Source organism: Aulostomus chinensis, chromosome 11 (genome assembly GCF_037954235.1).
Source record: "Aulostomus chinensis isolate RoL2024-O1b breed Wild chromosome 11, RoL_Achi_v1.0, whole genome shotgun sequence".
In the NCBI taxonomy this organism is placed as follows: Eukaryota; Metazoa; Chordata; class Actinopteri; order Syngnathiformes; family Aulostomidae; genus Aulostomus; species Aulostomus chinensis.
This window is the reverse complement of record NC_141330.1, coordinates 2,911,148-2,931,828: the sequence shown is the minus strand read 5'-3', so window position 1 is coordinate 2,931,828 and position 20,681 is coordinate 2,911,148. Positions and strand designations below refer to the sequence as shown.

General features: G+C 45.9%; 1 protein-coding gene across 3 annotated transcripts in view; it reads right to left on the bottom strand.

Annotated features, from left to right (window-relative positions):
- Positions 1-19,929, bottom strand: part of crppa (CDP-L-ribitol pyrophosphorylase A) — a 39,891-nt gene extending 19,962 nt beyond the window's left edge. For 2 of the 3 annotated variants that reach the window (XM_086217723.1, XM_086217724.1), the window contains exons 1-8: positions 19,533-19,929; positions 17,122-17,407; positions 14,741-14,890; positions 10,476-10,580; positions 9,400-9,445; positions 7,149-7,246; positions 2,399-2,476; positions 2,196-2,288 (exon numbers count right to left, since the gene is read on the bottom strand). In XM_086217723.1, coding sequence (XP_086073849.1) covers positions 2,196-2,288; positions 2,399-2,476; positions 7,149-7,246; positions 9,400-9,445; positions 10,476-10,580; positions 14,741-14,890; positions 17,122-17,407; positions 19,533-19,762 — 1,086 coding nt within the window. In that variant the 5' untranslated portion in view covers positions 19,763-19,929. Of the gene's footprint in view, positions 1-1,787; positions 2,037-2,195; positions 2,289-2,398; positions 2,477-7,148; positions 7,247-9,399; positions 9,446-10,475; positions 10,581-14,740; positions 14,891-17,121; positions 17,408-19,532 lie in introns of those variants that run through there. The other variant, XM_086217725.1, reaches the window with a different exon arrangement.
- Between the last annotated feature and the right edge of the window lie 752 nt (positions 19,930-20,681).

Genomic DNA, 20,681 nt, shown 5'->3' with positions numbered 1-20,681 from the left:
AAACCCCTCCAGAGTTCAATCAGCGTAGCGTTTGCGCACACATGCGACCTTTTCCTACTGTGCTTCTACACTCTTCGTTAAGACTTGAAGATTTAAAAAAATGGTTAGGATGAGCAAAGAGATAAAGAAGCAAACTGATCATCAAAAAAAGATTTGTTTTGGAGGAGAAATCCGCCTCCGCAGGTTCATTGCTTTGGCACTCGGGATGTTTACTGACCGAAAAGGTAATTTCTCCGTATTAAAAGGGTAAACAGGCCTTGAAATATTTAAAAGTTCATCAGTTCCTTTTCTGGTTCTCCCCCTCAGAGCTCTGGTGGTGCTCCCATCTGAAGCAGAGCAAACAGTGAGCAGGGCCGAGCTGCTGACTCTCCTGGGAGGTGTTGAGTTTCTAAACAGCTACAGAGCTGCTCAAGGGACCCGGGATGGACTACAGGTGACGTTTTTACAGGCGTAAAAAAGACTAAGCTTTGGCTCGCCTTGTAGTACATGTACCTTGACGAAACTGAATCCGTCCTGCACCAGATGTCTGCATTCACAAACATTCGAGGTTCATTCAAAGTGTGGGAAATTAAGCCGCGACAGGCTTAACTCTGTCTGCGTCAACTTCCCTAGCACAACGACCGAAGTCACTTTTTCATAACACTGACTGACCTGATGATTTTTTACACGAAAGACCACGTTTGAAACAGAAGACAAGAGGAACCGTGAAATGTTTTTTCCCATGCAGGGTACACAAAGGTCTTGGAGAAGATTTAAACTATGGAGAGTACTGCATGCGCTGCGTCGCACCCATAATCACAGATGAGGTGGAAGAAAACCGCAGCTGGAACTTAGTAAGAAAAGCAGGCAGTGTGTGTAGGAAAAGCTGCTCATAACTAATTGAGACTTGTAGGGTTAAAAAAAAAAAAACGTGTGTGAATTTGAAGTTGATTATCGCTAGTCACACTTAGCAGCAGGAGGCTAATAATCGGACGCATGTGCAACGTGTGGCGTGCGCTCTTAGCCTACAAATCAGACGCTCAGATGCAAGTCGACATGCTGCGTAAGCATGAAACATCGCCAGCGTGCATCAGGTTGCCACCCCTTGAAATAGTGGCTTTCACAGGCACGGCAGGGCTTAAAGCGCCGGAGGAAGCTTGAGGTTGCGTGACTGTTAGCATGCCCGTGTGGTCGCGCTGCATTTCTACTGGATGCTTCGTTGATGTACTGAGACGATTGTTCTTAAATCTGTAACGCTGCCAGACGTTTGTCCGGACCTCGACTTTCTCGTTTAGTCTTTGCTCATCAGCCACGTTGGAGTTTTTAACACAAAGATTTGAACATAAATGAATTTATCAGAGCGCTCACAAAAATCTGAATCAAAGCAGCTCCGGCCTGTCCAGTTCACATGGACATCAGCTCATACATCAATATTGGAATATTTGTACTCCCTAAAATCTGAATCTGCCCCTCCAAAAAAACAAAACAAAACGCAGCATCGCTCAAGCTGAAGTTGATGTTTTACGTTTGGCCTCCTCTTTAACAGGTGAAATTCAGTTAATCCTGTTGAGAGCTACGCTGTAGCGTCCAAGAGATCTGTGACGCTTACGGGTGAAACGCCTGACAGCCGCAGATCCTGAGTGTTCAGGCTGAATTGTTGGATGCGCCTCAGACAGAGGTACAACACCCACAAACTTGGACGCGTTTTTATTTCAGCACTTTCATAATACGGCCTAAAAATAACTTATAAAATCCAACCAGCATGAATCGAGAACAAGATCTGCACAAATGCTTTTGCTCCAGCGTGATGGAGACAGGAGGGTCCTGCACTTGTGAAACCTGCTGTGTGTTCACGTACAGCTTTATTGAAAAGGCAGCAAATCATGTCAAAGAATCCAGAGTTTTCCAGGTTGTCTTGGCTTTATTTCTGAGCTTTATTTTGGCGATGAGCCCCGGTGTGCAAAGGCTGAACAAAAAAAAAGGACGAATGTTGGGATGAGCTTGACAAACTCAGGTTGCCTGCTGTTACTCTGCTGTTAATAAGTCCATAACTCCTCCTTTGACAAAAAAAAAAACAAAACAGTGAGGAAAAGAAAGTCTGCTGGGAGAGGATTTCAATTTCCACTTGACGGGGGCAGTAGGATATATTTGGCCATGTGAAATCATAGATGGTTTTGTGTTAAATCCAAAGCAACAATATCCATATGTGAACTCACCCAAATGACAACCAGCGGGTGCAGAGGAGCTCGGTTTGCTGCCTCCAAAGCTGCAGACGTGGCCTCAACTTCAGACAGGAGAGGACCATCGATCTGGAAAAGCGAGGGATGCAAAACTAGATAAGAGCTTAAAGAACAGATCAAAATATTCTCCAGCTAGATAATGAAACAGTCAGAGCAGATGCAAGCACATGGGCGCTTACAGAAACCTGGATGAAGTTCCACTCCTTCAACAGATAGCAGGCGTTGTCTCCCGTCAGATCTGGGACGACGTCCAGCTCCTGTAAGGCGGAGACAGTGCAAGTCGAGTTGATGTGCAGCTCGTTATGGAATCCTGAGTGATAGCACGTCAAGCAGGTGCTGCAGTACCAGGCTGCTAATGCATCTGATGCCGAGTAACTGATTGTTTTTGGTGCTCAGAGATCAAGAGCCTTCTGGTTTCTGTCTCTGTCACTTCTTCAGTCCTTCAGAACGCGAGTACACCCACCTGGTTTCCTGTAATTCATCACTGTATGATAAGAGCTTAAAAAAGAGTCAGGGAGTATGAAACAACCAGAAGCTTATAGGAACAAATGGAAGAGAAGTAAATCTTTCTGGGCTCCTTTTCACTGCTGAACTGGCAGGAAAATTCCATCATATGTGAAAGCTGGGAGAGGAGATCAAATAGAAGCCAACTTAGATCTCATCATGCTGCAAGCTGAGTGCGAGGCTGACCCGTGTCCAGCAATGGTAAAAGCTTTTTTTTGCTCACAGAACCAGGACATTTAGGTCCTGATCACGCGAGCGGCAACCAGCTCGCACTCCACGTCCACCGAGTCCGTTTGACAGTCGTCTTCGTTGTTTGGATTCTAATCACAGCCCGGTACTACAATTTCACACACGCAGCAAATAAACACAGAAATAAACATTCAGAGTCTGACTTTGGCATTGAAATACAGCCGCTCCACTTATTAAAATAACAGCGTAATTGGAAATGAGAAATGCTGATGGGAAACACATGTGAGACGGTTAATTGGTCTTGAAAGATAACTGCCCGTGGCTTCAGAAGGAAAATCATTTCAGTCTGACATGTAGATTTGCAGGGTTTAAAAAACTGACATGATCTAAACCAGGTTGGGCATAAAATCCCAGAGTGGGAATGTTTATTTAAAATTAGGCATGGCTTGGAGAGCCAAGATGCTATGGAGGTTTGATGACCAAACCACTGCGAGGACCGAAGGAAAACACGATTCCAGGGCTCAGCACGGCACAACGCTACCCTCTGACATGAATAATGCCTGCGTGATGGAGGAGACTACATTTTGCTACCTTAGTCAGGCTACACCAGACCGGGGGGTCCGAAACCTTTCCCCCACAGAGACCTGAGGCTGGGCCACAGGCAGACAGCAAGCACACATTGTGTTGTTGAAAAGGTATGAAGAACCCAGCTTCCTTTCCTTAAACATTTGTTTGTTTGTTTTTAAGGTGCAAGGAACTGTTTGGAACAGTAAGAACCAGACGAATGCAGCGGAGCGTAACTTCAGCCATCCAGTGACGAAACAAATGTCACTTCGCCCCCTGGGGGGCATTGAGGGATGCAACATATTTAACGAGAATATTAATTTACGCTTTTTATTTCATGGTTATTATCATTACGTTTGGAGCAGGCCAGACGGAGCCTAACAGCGGGCCTGAAGCGTCCCACTTTGGTCAACTCTGCTCTCGACTGACTAAAACACTCATTTTTCTGGTGCACTCTTCCAGAAAGTGACAGATGGACTGTAGGTTGAGGTTAAACATTCGTCGCATTCCCTGAGTTGAGACATGAGTCTAAAGAGTCCCTTTGAAGTGGATTTAATACGAGGATATCATCGTACATCAAGATGAACAAACACCGATAAGGGAGGGGTGTTGGCACGGCCTTTCCTTTGATTATGAATTTATGTGCTCATAAAACATTCACTCCTTTGGGTTTTGCCTCTTTTCCAGTTCAGTAAAGCCACATTTTTAGTTTTACATCCCTTTTAATTATCTCCTAGTTCAACGTGTCTTCTGCAGGAAATTCCGATTTTTTTCCCCCCTTCAAATTCTATATGATAAAGCAATTTAAGATTAAGTGCAAAAAAACAAAAGAAAGGGGGACTGGGTTTCGCTGCAAAAGTGTGACGTTAACAAACAGAAGGCAACGAACGGCATCACCAGACAATGACGGCGGCAGACCCGAGTCAAAAAGTTTGTAAGGTTGAAGGCTGCGAGTCAAACGGTTTCTATTTGAACCAACAAGGATCTCTTGCTGACGAGAGCGTGAGGATGCAAGCAGAGATTGAGACAAGAGGGACAAAACTGCATGTCAAACAGTCTAGTTTTTGACACATTCCTGCAAATCATTTTGATGATCGTTGTGGTTACAAAGGTACTTCTTGAAAGGGGCTACGGCGAGTTTTAACAGCTCTGATATGCATTCTGATAGGTGGAGAGGAGGCTTCATAGAGCTTGAGCAGAGGGGCACCGCGCTGCACCGCCCCCCCCACCACCACCCAGCCCGTGGTGGATCCTCCGCCAAGAAGGGGGGATGGTAGAAAGAGGATTTGTGCTTCTTTAATTGTTAAATCTTCAATACAAAGTTGTTGTAAAACTAAAAACAGGTTGAGCTGGACAGGCACTCAAAGAGCCTAGATGTCTGCCAAGGTATTTTCAGAGGAAATCATAACAATGTCTGGATTTGTTCCTCTTTGGATGATTGTCAACCAACTGCCAAGTTCTGTGAAAGTGCGCCTGGTAACTTTAACTGAATCCTGCTGATACCAAACAGACGCTGAAAAACACAACCACCTTGGCAGAGGTTAAAACAAAAGATAGAAATCATTTGTAGCATTCGTTTTTAGACACATTGTATACTGATCAAAAAAACTAGTCACCGAAACCGTAAATACCACACCACGGCGCCCGCCACTGGGACACTGACCTCTGAACACCAAAATGTCTTCCACTCATCATCGAGTCCCCGTGAACATGAAGAAATTCACTCATTCACTCTCCCTGAGATATCGCACGAACAACAAAAGGGATGGACACCGAGACAACAGGAAAACTTAGCGCCTCCAGCCTGTGGCTTCCACCAGCACCGACAAATATCAAGCATTGCGGTGACTGGGACCAACACAACCTAGTTTCTTTTTAATTGTGGCATCCTTGACAGGTTCATTTTGTATCGACTTACCATCAACTGACAACTTCTCTGAGCATGAACTTCAACTGGATCAGATGATTTTAGCAGTTCACTTCCTGCTCGATCCTAATCTTACTGCGAGTGTTTTCCTCTTGCTCATGTTGCCAAATCCTACACACACACACACACACACACACACACGCACGCGCTCAGTTTTTCACTACCTGTATTTGTCACATAGTGGCACAGGGACAAAAGAAGCTCTTCCGCTCTTTCCCCTCACATTTCATCTCCTCTTCCATTAATACTCAACAGGATGAGTCTGGTTCTGAAACACTGGAAAAGCACACCGTTCACCTGAGCGCAGATGGGACCGACTCCAATAAACCAACACCGACCCCTATCGGTGTCTGGGGCACGAGCCAGCACCGGACAGCAAGATCCGCCGTTTGACACAAGTTGATAAAGGACTTGGCACAAGTTTAAAGGAGGATGGAAGTTTGGCTGAGGGGATGTGGCAAACTCTGCTGCCCCTTCCTGGTGTCAGCAGCTCCAGGGAGGCGCGTCAGGATGAACCAGGGAGAAAGTTTCTGTGCATGACGCCACGTGTGTGTGTGTGTGTGTGTGTGTGTGAGTGACATGTAAGGGAAGAACACCTATGGAATTGCATTTGATCCACTCCAAAATTCCTTTAAGACTCTGTGACGTTTATAATCCCGTCACATCAATGAGGTGTGGAAGGAGTCGATTCAGCACGATGATTGCACGCCAGGCCTCGGTGCTCTTTCTCCCAAGTCTTATTATGAACTAATGATCAAGTTCATCGAGCCCTTCACTCCAAATCATGACCTTGTTGATGTCATGAATTGCTGTTGCTTACCACGGTTGCACTTGTGTTTGTATCCTACTGGAAAACGCAGAGGTCCAGGGCGCACGTTGGCCTGACCGTTAGAGAATCCCTGACCGTGGCCGACCAAGCACGTCAGCGTCTGTGGTTGTTCTGCAAACATCTGGAGCTGCGAGCACAGTTTCGCCAGCCGGTCTGCTGTGTTAACGTGCCACTGACTGATTATGTTCCCGAGTGTTTCCTGTTCATTTTTGATACCACTGAATCCGCTTAGTTCAGAGGTGCTTTTGCTTTTGGTTACATGGCTTGTTGTTGAGGTAAACATCCGGAACACTGACGTGATCTGTGCTAACAGATCCAATATCGCCCGGCGCCACTCTTAACTCTTCTACATATGGAGGCTGTGCTCCATTGTCTATTTGGAACAAATTTACAAATTAAAATGGAGGAAGTTTGCAACATGCATCAAAGGGAACATGGGGATTTGATTTGCCCAAAATCATATTCAAAGTGAAAGGGAGGGATATGAGCTGTGGTGGAGAAGAGGAGCTTGTCAGTTCTGGATGAGCAGAGGACTTAGGAGGATGATGATGAGGAGGAGGAGGTAAGAACTCGTCACTAAACACTTGATTAATCAAGCAAACTCCTGCGGTTCAGGAGATATAACCGCCATCTGCTCTCCTGCGTGCAGGGGAGTGAGAGGTGGAGGTCGGACATGGGAGGAGAAACTGAGGGGGGTTGCAGAGCGTGGATGTCCCAGACAGACTTCATTAGATGTCTGACCGCAGATGGCGAGTCTCCACCACCAGCCCACCCAAGTGGAGCCCGTATTGAGGAGGGGGGATTCGAGGTACAGAGTGGGGAGCCGGAATGATGAGACTGGGGGAAGTAGAATCGGTAAAACCCTGACAGGGATCATCACCGACATCGTAATCAGCTGTGACCGTCAGACTCGTACCATTTCCAAAGCTCCAGCAGCCTTCCGGAAGGCGTCGGCCAGCGTCAGCGCTGCTGCAGATCCACCTGTGATCAGGCAGGCTGAACGGGACAGAGTCTCTGAAAGAAAAGGACACGACTGGTTAACAACTGCTTTTCCCACCTTTGTTTGCTTGAGCAACAACAGTCAAAGCTGCTGGTGCGGTCGCATCAGCGGGAGAAGCCCAGCTTAGCGTGGTAACTACAGATAGAATGACTGCAATTTTCACGTGTTCTGAAAGGTTGACTGGATTATTACATTTTCTAAATGGCAACATTTTGTAAAGTAATTCATCATCTTAAAAAAAAAACATCCAGACGGCGCCGGATGTTGACTTTCATTTGCAAGTAAAAATCAGGCTTACGCTGAAATCCAAAGCTGATCCGACATCTAACTCCTAGAGGAACCAATGACATATCTGATGGCGTTAGAACTCTGCGTGAGGAGGGTGTAGTGACGTTGTGGTGCTGATCAGACGCAGGCCTCCACATCAGGATGGCGCTGGTCAAGAGACATTTGGAGGATGAGGGATTTTGGTGAAGAGTTGTGCAACCTTTGTGTCCTCCTCCTGGAATTAGGAGCAATCACTCCAACAAGTATCCAGTTACATGTTCAGGGAGACCCGCCGCCGTGTCTGTTGTGTCAGGAAGCACAAAGCTGCTTTTTTTGGAGGTGGAGAAAAGTTGGTGCTGGGATTTTACTTTGTCTCTTAATGTTACAACAGGCACGGAATGTAAAACTCCATACACTGAGAAATACTGAGTGATTAATCATCAATGAGCCGGTGGTCACGCCTCCATTCTTGATGAGCTGGTCTGTTCTTTTTAACTCTACGTGCAGCACTGTGGTCGAACACAAACAACACACAGTTTTGTTTTGTTGTTTTAATCAGATACAACGTGGAGATGCGAAATTAAAGTGAACTTTAAAAATGTCACAAAGGAGGGAATTTAAATTTACAGCAGTTTCCATCGAGTCGTTTGAAGTGAATAAACCAGGCAGCGTAGATCATATTTCTGACAGAAGATGGCGGTTTGGGTTTGGTTTTTTTTTGTGTGGATCTGAGGTAGATTGATGATGTTAACATGAAAAGCAAAGTGTGTAAAACAGCAAAAATCAAATCTATCAAGATCCCTTCAAGTGAAAAACAATCTGTGAGTATTCATGATTGGGTGTTCAAACCAGCAACACGGAGCCTGCAGAGCAACTGATGCTGGGATTTTGATTCACATTTTATTGTGAAGTGATGTTTGGTGTCATTGGCATTTCCTCTAAGGAAAACTTTTATTATTCGACAGCGGAAATCTGTCCTCCAGCCAGCAGTACAGCAGGGGGCTCAGACATCAGCAATTAATTCACTAGGTAGCTGCTAGAAGCAATAAATGTGTAAAAGACCAGTGGCAGCGGGCCTGTTGGTTCTTTATGGTATTTCTAAAATTTGCTTTAAATTGGCTTGACATTTTATTTTACTGCAGCTTGTGAAAAACACTTGCTATGTGACCGAGTCCAGAACGGAACGTGAGCTGAACGGGATCGATGTTAACTTATCAACTTGCCGCAACACTCTCAAGAGCCAGAAAGCAATCTATTACACACTTCATGGGACACACAGCCACATGTGGGCCCACACACACACACACACGCACGCACGCACGCACACACACACACACTTAGATGTGTTTATATGAGTACAGGGCCCACAAAAACCCAAACTTAAACGCTTGGCAGTTTCTCATATTGACAGATGTGAGAACTTTCTTCCACTTCTTGTCTATAAAAGACACAATGAATTCATTGACTTCAGAGGCTCTGGGAACAAGTGCACCTTATGCCATCATCCAACAGGTAATTGTTGGTCCAGGTGCTGGCAGGGTGAAATATGGCGCTGCGTTTGATTGCATTTCTCTGACTGTGACGGCCTCTCTTGTCCTGACTTGCTCTCTGTCGTATTCTCAGACGCGCTCACAGCAGCTCCGTTCCAAGCGAGCTGAACAATGCCGCAAAGAATTCCTCCCTCCGACTGCAGGGAGGAAGGCCATTCAATTCCGGCACCGCGCTGCCTCACAAAGAGACAAAACACTGCTAATATTTGGCCACCCGACTCATCAAAGATGAGCGACTACCCTCTCCATTGCAGCTCTGCTTATTTTCTGTGTATACATTCATGCATATTGTCCACTGCGCATGCATACAGGAAACGCTGTGAGGCAGATGTATAGAGGACATAACTCACCTCTGACAATGGACTCTGCTGCAGCCAAATCCCATTTATAAGTCACCTGAAAGACAATAAAAGCTTGGCTTTAAATGTTCAGGTATCCGACAATCCACTGAGTTTAAGTGCCAGGATTCTAACACATTTGCCTCTCCGCGTTGACTCAACATACATAAAACCTTAATAAACTGGCAGGTCTCCTCACCGCAACTCAAAAAAAACCAAACAAACAGCATTTTCCAAACACACGCCTACAAGGTGATAGGAATTTCCGCTGATTAGCCCGGGTTGAAAAGTTATTCTGCCCGTTTTTCGACCCCTCGACGTGTGGAATGTTCCCGTACGCCTCAGATGTAGCAGCAGAGAAGGCAGAGGCCTGCTCCGTAGCTCACTGGTAGCTCGTTCGCTTCAGTCTCTCTGAAAGCTCCGGGACAGAAGTTCTATTTTTTCAACATACGTGGGGAATAATCTGGAGTTAGGCTTAGTTCATTAACTCTTCCACAAATCTGATGCAAGGGTGGGAGAGACTGAGTGAGCCGGTCTTAGAGACTCTTCTGGACTACTGTCACCTTCTCTCAGACCATGGAGCTTCTTTTCCTCAATGACCCAAAACACCGTAAATTGAAGACTTAAAAGACGGACCCGCCCCCTTATTCTGATTTCTGTCAGCTGTGAGTTCGAGTCTCTTTAGGGGGCAGAAGCCTCAGCGGGTGGAGGTGAAGATGTAAATAAGTTAGGCACTGCTGGGCGGGGCCCCACAATGATCGCTCCGGACCGGACGCATGAGCTGTTGTGATAATTTTGCAACATCTTCCACTGTCATCAACAAGGCACTGCATTTCTGCTCCATTTTCTTCTCCTTCCAAGTTGTTTTGGCGTTCTCGGAATTCACATCAGGAAGCGTTGAGTCCACACCCCGCCGGGAACAGAGAGTGACCACACCTGCAAAGATCCCCGTCGCATTTAACGCTTTCTATCACTCTCAAAAGGTCCTTGTGCCCATAGAGCACATCAGCAGCGGGCATACAGCTGTGCTGGCCAACACATCCCAACATCCACTGTCCTAAAGCAAAACCAGGCCCCCGGGAGCTCACCTTCCACAGTGTTGGCGGACCCTCGATGAGCTTGGCATTGGTGCCGCAGTACTGCAGAGCCAGATGGAGGCACTCGGTGCCAAACTCAAAGTCCGACTCACTGCACTGTAGAGGGGACACACGAGAGAGACGGATCAGGGCAAAAATAAGACTCCTCCAGCACACATCTGAGCACCATGTGACCGCTCGCCACATCCAACCAAGCAGCGAGAGGAACAAACGTTGTTGCAACGTGGAATGTGGAAATGTGGGAGGGCGGCGGGCGACACCGATGTGAAAGCGCGTCTCGATACTTCAGTTAAGATATTCATGGCTACTTTTTAATGCACAGGTCACACGGGCGAACGGTTTTGAGACACGTGCAGACGCAATAAATGACCCCCCCCCCCACCCCATAACAACACTGAATCCAGAATATCATCAAATGCTAAGCAATCAAACTCACTAAAAACTTAGTTTCAAGAACTGAGCCACAAATCAATACTCCAATAGGATTGTTAACGCTTGGACTCATAATCTGATGCCAGGATTATCTAGAGGGTGGGTGGGGAGCGCACACCTCCACCAAAGCCAGTGGGACAGAGGCCGCTCTACGCCCCACTATGTTACACAGAACTGCAACGCACTTCCCTGCCCAGGACACAGACTCTTCTCCTGTAAAGGGACCAGAATTTGGGCTGATGGGGAACTTCAGCCCAGCAATGATGAGAGGGATTATCAAATTCATTGGAATTAGAAAAACGTGACATCATAAGGAACCACATCAAATTTCAAGGCAATTCCTCCACGTTTCAACACTGATCTTTCGACCAAATGAATCACATCAACATCGCTCAGAATATCTAGGGAGGCTAACGTATCAAATAAACCAATCTTGTTTATTTTGTTTCTGCGCCACAATGATAAACTGTTACTTTGAGAGCTGCTCAGCTCAGTCAAATGACAGCATAATTGGCTGCGTGCTCTCCATCTCGCATGCGTCCCAGAAGGTGCTTCTTTCATCCAGGCATTCATCAACATAACCTGGCCCTGTGCATCACGCTGGTGTCTTTCTGACGAATAATTCACCTTCAACCAAAATGTCTCACGATCTGGAGACTCTCAGTTTACAGCCTTCACCGTGATCAGAGCCGATGTTTGCGCCGAAGAAAAACAGGCTCATAACACAATGTTGCAGACACCACATTTTTCAGCAGATACTTCAGAGGATTCTGTTTGCTTTGGCTGATGGACCACAGGCTCTGTAACAAGAGCCAGTAAGGCCATTTTCCCACATGTTTCTAGAAGACGTGTGGATGCTATGCAAGAAGTTGCTCCTATAGTCGGATGAAAAAACATCATCTGGCTGAAGCAGCTTGGAGTTCAGCGGGGGTTTCTCTTTTTTCCTACTTCCCCTTCAATCCCACGACGCATCACTCCCAATCTGAAATCTACGACGCCACTTTTACCCAAACAAATTTGTTTTGATTGAGTTACTGAGATGAATTGTGAATGACTGTCCTTTCAGGGCCGGATGTCCAATATTATTACCAATGAAACAATGAACCAGTAACAGGGTCTTTACCTCACTGCCCTTCTAAAGCCTTTAGATCTCACATTGCTGGTTGCGTCACTTTATTTGCTTTGGTTTTTCAGGAGACGGCTACACGGCTCATTAGCGTCTACATGTGCCTCTATTGTGCTTCCATGGAGGGAAGCATGACACATTCAATTTTGATGCTTTTATTGACTTTCAGACAATAATTCAACAAGTTGCCGACTAGAGATGAAAATAAGCGAATGAGGCAGAATAGGATTGAGAGGTAAGATAAGCCAGCCTGTCATAAGCAGCTGCATGTGATCGCTTGCGGGGAAATTATGAAGGGCGGTTCAGACGTCTCACCCTCTCTCTCGACGAGCTAAAGAACCGACGCTCCACACGAGTCCTTCATTTAATTTGTCAGGTGGAGCAAAGAGGGTCTGTCTGAGCTCAGGACACTAACGAGAGCAGTGACCTAAAACGGGAGACAACATGCTGAACGACGCTAAAACCTGCACACAAACAAGAACATAAGAACGTCGATCAGCCAAGGTCCTTTGTAGCTCACGGGCAGAACGTCTGGTGGATGAAACAGAACATGAGTGGAGCCTGGAGAGGAGCTCTGAAGATAAGCCTCTTCTGTAAGTTTATGGTAGCAATAAACACCTGATTTGAATCCCTGCTCCATTCGAGACGATCGCATGGAAGTTTGAATTCAGGCGATGAGATCACCGGGTGTCTGGACTACAAAGACAGATTTATGCCACCTGAGATTATACTTGGGTAGCATTTTATCAAGCTATAAAAGAGAGGGGTCTTTTATTCCAGGGACCCTGCAACTGAAGAGTGAAAGTACATGAGAAATATGTGTGTTATGTCTGGAGGTAACTTAACCTTTCGTATTTTCTCTGGGTACAATAGACCCCACTGGGGACTGGATAAAGTGTCCTCCCTTTTGTCTTTTCAGCCCTAAGTTCTTCTGTTCTCAATGGATGTCAAGCTACTACTGTGCAGCTCTCAGAGATTTTTCATGAACATGTCCTACAGTCCTGAGCTGACAGATACCTTACACTTTCCCTTCTTTTGAAAAGCGGCAGAGGAGGAGAGCAGGTGTGTGTGTGTGTGTGGGGGGGGGGGGGGGGGGGGGGGGGGGGGCGCGTGCTACACACCCTCAGTCGACCCCAACCTTCTTCTCCTGCGATTTCACCAGTTCATTTTCACTACCTGACTGGCCTTGGCACCGCAGCACGAATGTGAGATCATTTTCTGTAAAGGGCCGAAGCCAACAGGGCTCTCAGAGTAATCTGACAATGCCGGTGTGCCAGGGATAAAAATAAATGCTCGCTAATGGGGAAACAATTGGAAGGCATTCTTTGGCTCTGAGCTAAAACTTTGCCGCCTCACTCAAAAAAAAAACAAAAAAAAAACATGGCATTCGAAAGAACCATCTCATCAAGTCGAGGTTGAAATAGCAAATAAAAACGTGTCTGGAGAATAAATAAGTTTAATTTATGCAACTCAAGTTTCATATTAAGTTGGATTAGCCTGCCAAGTCTCAGCAATAAGCCCCTGCTTTCAGAGAGGAATCAACACACTCATACGTCAGCGGGTGAATTCTTTCCATTTTTTCAGGTACACATATTAAAAATCACTCAACTGCTAAGGCTATCAATCCAAACCCACCTAAATGAGCCATGTAATGCTGCTCTTTCACTTCTGTTCCGCAGCCTGATCTGCTTCGGCGTGGCAGAATATATTAACGAGTCATTTCTTTCCCAGATGCCGCCGAGACTGAGAGAAAACTGGCACCTCCACCACAAGCCCTTCGGAGTCAAACCCTGCAGGTCCTGGCACATCAGGCGAACAATGAAGAACTGTAAAGAGCCGTTATGATGTATGAGAACCATCAAGTCCTTTGTCATCATAGCAATAAAACTGCAAGCTGACTGTCATTTCCTAAGATTTGACAGGCCTTCTTTTATTTATCTGACACGGGAAAGAAAGAGGCACATGCCTGCACCGCATGATCCTGATGTGCTGTGGTTTTATTAGAGGAGGGGAACAAAATCCGCTTTTACAGATGCATAACGATTGACTCCTGAAAGATCACTTCTTGGTGCACAAAAGCCCCCCCCCCCCCCCCCCCCTCCACAGAACTGTGTCAAAAAAACCAACACAGATCGTTTTGAAAGTGATTGAACGCACACTTCCCTGTTTCTGGGGCCACCATGAGGCAGCAGAGCAAAGGTGTGGCTGTTTTCATCAATTAAATTGATGTCTATGATTGACCCTTTATCAATATTACTTATGGAGCCCAGCTGATCATGTGTGTGTACAACACTCTTCAGCCTAGCAGGTCGGTAGCGCAGTGACAACATCGTTTCCATGGCGGAAACTCTTCAGTGCTGCCACAGCAACGTCGACGCTAATTTCTTCAGGAGCCACCGGTGTTAATTAGAAGGGACAACTGTCTCACACTTAAACCACGCCCCCCCCCCCCCCCCCCCCCCCCCCCCGAAGGATGCCGATTGGCCAAACCACTCTTGGGACACAAATGTGTAACCTGAGGCCTGGTGAAATGGGATTCTGGTGCCATCTCATGAGCTTGTGAGTCCAAGCCTTCCCGCGGGGGAAAACCCCAGAACATTAATTTCAAGAATGATTTCTGTTGATCTGGAAAGGTGGCGAACCTCAAGAAGCAGATTTGAAGGTATCAAAGTTGCAGGTAAATTATGGGGGAATTTACTCTCTGATAGGCTTGATGGATGACATCATACGTGAATCCCTGAGGCATCTCACTGGCTCGGTACTTGGCTCGCTCCAGAGAGTGATCCAGGTAGCCCTCTGATGTGGAGGCTATCACCGTGGAAACAAGGGGCCGGATAGCCCCTGCTGCCTGAGAGAAAAAAAAAGAAACATTTGTTTTTAGGACCTCTTTTTGAACGCTTAAACACAATTTAGACAGTTTATACATGATAGCCTGTGAAACAATGACAACAGGCCTCTGCTCTCATTAGAGCACAAAACATGTTACCGATGCCTTGAGTTTGGCTTTCAAACACTCCACAAAACTGTTGTAATGGAAGCTAAAGTCAATAAACAGTTTGTTCCATTAAAAAAAAACAAGAACTCTGGTTTGATCGCAAAACGTAGAACAAAAAAATCTCAACGGCCATAATTGCAGGTCACAGAGAGAACAGCTGTACTTTGTGTCAGCAGCTATGATTATGCTGCAAGACCAGGTCCAACTTTCCATTCAAAATAATCAACATTTCTGAGATAATATTTTCATTTTTCAACAGCATGATTAAAGACAGTCTCACAGGGTCAACAGTTAGTGAGCGCGTGCAGGCGACAGGGCCCGCCAGCGTACCGTGTGTGTTACGCACGCTGTTCGACTCAAAATGGATCTGCTGCATTTCTGCAGAGACAGGCTTTCTATCACGAGCCTGGATACTGGCAAGATAATGAAGACCAGACTGCCTGCTGGGTAAGTTCATCACAAGACGTGCACACACACACACACACACACGCACACACACAATCTTAGACACTCAACGTAAGCCTGTGCCAGAGAGCTCTTGGATCACACACAACCTGTGTGACCTGTATTCAATGAAGTCTGCTCCCAGCTTGTGAGGCTCGCCCATCAATCTCGATGAAACTCTGTCACAGTGGCTGCGGCCCGAATGTTTTCTGTCTATCACTGATGGAGCAAATATACAAATACCGACCTGTCAATCTGACAAATACACAACCAAGAAGAAGCTAAAGGAGCAACGTCTACGATTTTCTTTGCCTCTAAACCTGGAAAACTTGCATTTCAAATTCCATTTTGTTTATGTCCGCGATGGACAGTGAAAAATGCCGCTTTAAAGACCACACCTAAACAAAACCTCCATGACGCGCGTGGTGACTGTCAACCCGCCGGGTGTCATGGTTGATTCCAGGCCCTCCGACTGCAGCAGCAGCATGATGAATGTGTTTATGCTCACTTGTAATCGACCTTTTCTGAGTTTGAGCTAGAAGCACTCAAAGTATGAGGGACAAATAAGTTTTATTTTAGCAACTCTAAGCCTTCCAAGCATGAGGAACTACAATTTGCAATTTGGGGTTCTTTCTTCTGGTGAAAAGGGGATTATAATCTTTCTCTGAACTGCTTTTCTCTTGGAAATTAACACTTCCTGCCTAAATATGCTCCTGGAAAATCTGACAACACATAAAGGTCGCACGTCTTAAAGCCCTACTCTCAAATGAGCCTTGGAGATAACTCTGGTCATTAAAATTTCCCACTTGTGACATTTACTGGGTTTAAACACTTCATCATGGCAGGATGGCCGTCTGCCGACAAATAATTGAATGTAATGAAGTGAGCAAAGGCCCCCATTTTTTTTATCTGCTGTATTTTAGGTTTGGACAAAGTTGAAACTCACTCTCACGACTCAACAAGCGGAACATTTCAGCTGGTGAGCGCGCGTTCGTTCGAAAACGTGAACCAAGTCTTGCATATGACAAGAAAATAAATGCTGCAGCTCCTCGACCGCCTGAGGTTTGTTTACCAGTAGCATGAGTGTGGTGGCGGGTGTTGCTACAACGACCCTGGAGCAGCGAAGGAGTCTTCCTGCACTCAAAGCGTAGCACAAGCATCTGTTTCAATAATGTCAAAGCTGTTTATAGTTAGTTAGACAGCAGAAAAAAAATGAAACAAGAGCCTCAGTTTTCCCGTTTCAGCAAAACACAGCATTTTTAGTGAGTGATCATTTTAAAATATCATCCCATTCGCTCAGGAGTAGGAATTCTTTCTAGCGTTTGGCATCATAATGACGCTCATGAGCAACTGCAGGAGAATGTTGTTAATGTACCGTACATCCAAACGGTGACGTCCACAGAACCTGTGCGCCTGATGAAACTGACTGTAAAATAAAATATGAACCCGGTGATACAAAGGGGCTGAAAATGCAGGAACATTTCTTGAATTATTCATCTTTCTGTTGCATCGGCAATGTTCGACTGTACAACAGTGATGCATCGTTTTTGACGTCCTTAAAATTTCCATACATCCTTCTGGAAAAAGGGAAGCCGTTTTAGCCGACGATAGCAATGATAAATTAGCTTTGTCGTACTGACCCCCTGCTCCTTGGCAGCCATGGCTATCTTGTACACAAAGTCCTCCTCCACAAAAGGCCGCACAGCATCATGGATGATGACCACCTTCGGCCGTCCAGCGCGGGACCCCTCCTCCTCCTTGTCCCTTTCATCCAGAGCCAGGACCCCGTTGTATATCGACCTGTGACGAGTGGAGCCACCTGGCACCACTCGAACCTTCCTGTGCTGGAAGCGCTGGATGATGTCCGTCATCAGGTCCATGTTTTCTTTGGCGACGACGACCACAACGGCCCGTATCCATGACACCCTGTGAGAAAACAACAGCCACCTCTGTTTAGTGGTGTTAGACGATGCAGGATGTTTATAACAAAACATTTAACATTCTGGAGAATGTCTTTCAAGATAAAAGTTGTCATAAAAGACCCCCATCCCCGCCGACAAGTACAACCAGTCGTCTTAAACCCAGTTGGGTTGACAGAACTCATGATGATGCTCACTTCCAGGCTAGACAACAGAAATACCTCGTCCCCGACGCATCCTATTAGGCCAGGTGGACTGCAACTCAACCCTATTTAAGCAGGACTCTGGTGACCTCTGACCTTCCTAAAGTAATGGCGAGGCCACACAGGCAGCATCCCCCCACTATTTACTTGCAGGATGTTGCTGCATTTGTTTCCTGATAACACGTAAACACAGACAACAAGCTATGAGGAGCCTGTCTGATTACAGACATGGGTTGTTATTGTGTTGTTGGGATGGAGGTCAGTCAGGGATCAAGCCCACTGTAAACATCGAACTTCTCATCAATGTCAGGATATAAAATAAAATGGTCTGTTTGCGAGTGGTCGAAGAAACACTGGCGGGCTTTTCTTTACACGAGCGCTGACTCGGTTGGACTGGCGGCTCACCACGTAAGGTATTTGCATTCTACAGCGGGGCTGCCCGCCCTTTGAGGTGCCTGTCTTGAGCTGTTTACTTTCAAGGCTGGTTTCAGAACAAATCTGCTGCAGCGGTGGTCGTGCGGCAGTGGCACTTGTTTGTGTGACGCGTGTTTTGGACCGGTATCAGAGCAAGAACAGCCGACACGGACGCTTTCTCCACATCCATCCACCCAGCATCTTGCTCAAGTACACTTGGACACGGTCCTGGGGGAAGTGAGGATCGAACCAGCGACCCTTCAGTCTTTCTTCATTTCCTCTCCTCAAACTAAAAAAAAATGGACACAAACAGAAGGAAGGTGACTGATATTGCTGTTTAGCAGCGTGGCAACGGCAATTAGTCTGCCGGTTGCTAGGGAAACAACATAATGCTGTGATAGGATGCTCCTTCCCAGCGGCGTCTCATGGTCTAATCACAGCACAACGTGAGGAGGCGTTTTGGTGAAATCCAACTCCGATTCAAATTTTTCCTGGGCTGCCAGACAAGAACTTGCTGCAGCCAACGTGCGCTCGCCCCTCCAAATGAAGAAGAGAGGCTGTGTTGTCACTGCAGCACCTGCTCTGCGTCCAGCTTCAGCTGGTATCCGGCCACATCAGGCACAGCCGCAGTTTTGCAGCAGCGTGGATGTTTTACTGCGTGGCCCAACTCCCACACGGAATCCTCCGTCTCCAGTCTGATTCCTCATGTGACCCCAGGTTTCGTTTCCCAAACGTTGTCCCTGATTCAACAGAAAACTCACCATACACATTTAAATACACAACACAACCCGCACCTCCCCCGCAGCATCTGAGCAGCAGGCTGATCCACGAGGATCTGTGCTCGATTGATCTTCCTGTAAATTCTCCAAATTAAAGCCCCCCTTTATTGTGTTGTTGCATCACCTTCTTAAAATAGCCTCAATCATTATTTGCTGAAATTTTTTTGTTGCCTGAATCAACTCATTCTATTGCTTGTCTCCATTTATTTGTGTTTTCTGAAAAACCTGACTAAAGAATGACTTAGGTGATTATTTCAAGAAGCCGACGACTTAAAATGTTTTCTCCCCCTCTACATCAGGAGAGGTTGCAGCAGCACCAACTCAACTGTAAGCAAACATCAAACACTAGAATAAAACATTTAAGTACAAACAGGGATGCAAGACAGGAAACTAAACAAACCACTTCCAGCTGAGACTGAAAAAGTCTTAAAAGTGTATCTGAAGTAGGTGTTTATTTACATACTATTGATAAAATGGTTTTGAAATGTAGAGGCTTGGCAGATCTACCATCACCACCCATAAACAGCGGAGTAAAAGTGCCAAATATTAGCAAAATAGAGATATTACACGGTAGCCATTTGCTATTAGCAAGTAACAAGTACATGTACTAGCACCCTTTGGCCGCTAGGGGCGTTGCTCCATCATTTGCTGCTGGGACTCGTGAAATCCACCTGGATGTCCTCAAGCAGGTGGAAATGAACGTATTTGTTACTGTCCTGTTTCAATATTGTCCTACCTCTCAAAAGCCTGGATAGTGTAGCTTATAAGCGGTCTGCCATGAAAAGTGCAGAACTGTTTGGGTGTCTGCAGTCCGGTCCTCTCTCCAGTGCCGGCGGCAGGGAGAACCACAGACACCGTGAAATCCACGCTGCGTCCCGGCGATTCCTGTTCACTATTCCCGGCATCGCAGCTTAGGAAAGCCCGGGGATGCGTGGGCCTGTGTGGATCACAGTTCTCGCTCTGCATGTCGACGTTGTGTCCCTCAATCTGTGTGTGACTGGGGGGGAGGAGGGAGTGGGGTGGGGTGGTCACAGCAGGTCAGCCCCAAGAATTCCTGCTTAATGGAACCCGGGATGAAGCGGCAGCGTGGATGATTTTTACAAAACGCCGAAAGTTGAAGGAGGTGAGCGGCGTACTTCCGCTTACGGTTTCAAAATAAAATAGCTCATCTGTTTGTAATTTATGATTGCGTAGACGCTTCAAAATAAATGCTGCTGGAGACATAAATTTGGTCTACGTAGACACTTGTTTTAAGTTAGGTATCACTAAGATTGAAGCAACCATGTTCAAAGTGTTTTGTTTGGTGATGCGGCAACTGCATCATGCAACTGAAGTCCTCCGAGTCGCAGCAGCAGCTTCACACTGCCTGCTACATAAATGTGACCTGAAGTAACAAAGTACGAAGGCTCCAGTTAAAATAATGGACAACTTGGTTGTTTAGATCATATTTGTTGAGAATCTGTCGTATTCTGTAAGAATTATATATTCAATTTACTTCATTTTAACACACATTATATATGAGGATGCAGGAGAGTATCAGCATGTCATCAGTGCTTACAGTTGTCTTTTTTTTTTAGGTATCAGTCTAATGAGAAAATGATGCATTACATATTTGATTTATGGGTTTTTCCATGTTTCATAAATAAAAACACAATTTTTTCAAATTACAATCAAAGTGTGTTCTTTGGGATGTACAAAATGTAAATTTATGAACTCGTTTTTGTACAAAATATATCAGCATGAGTAAAATAAAAAGCTAAAAGGGCCAAATCAGCCATGAAACATCAGTCAGATATTAGCAAAAGAAATCAATATTGTATATCCTTGATTATATCCAATCGATGATTCATTTCAGGCGTTTTGACAGACTTGTTAGCTGACAGGA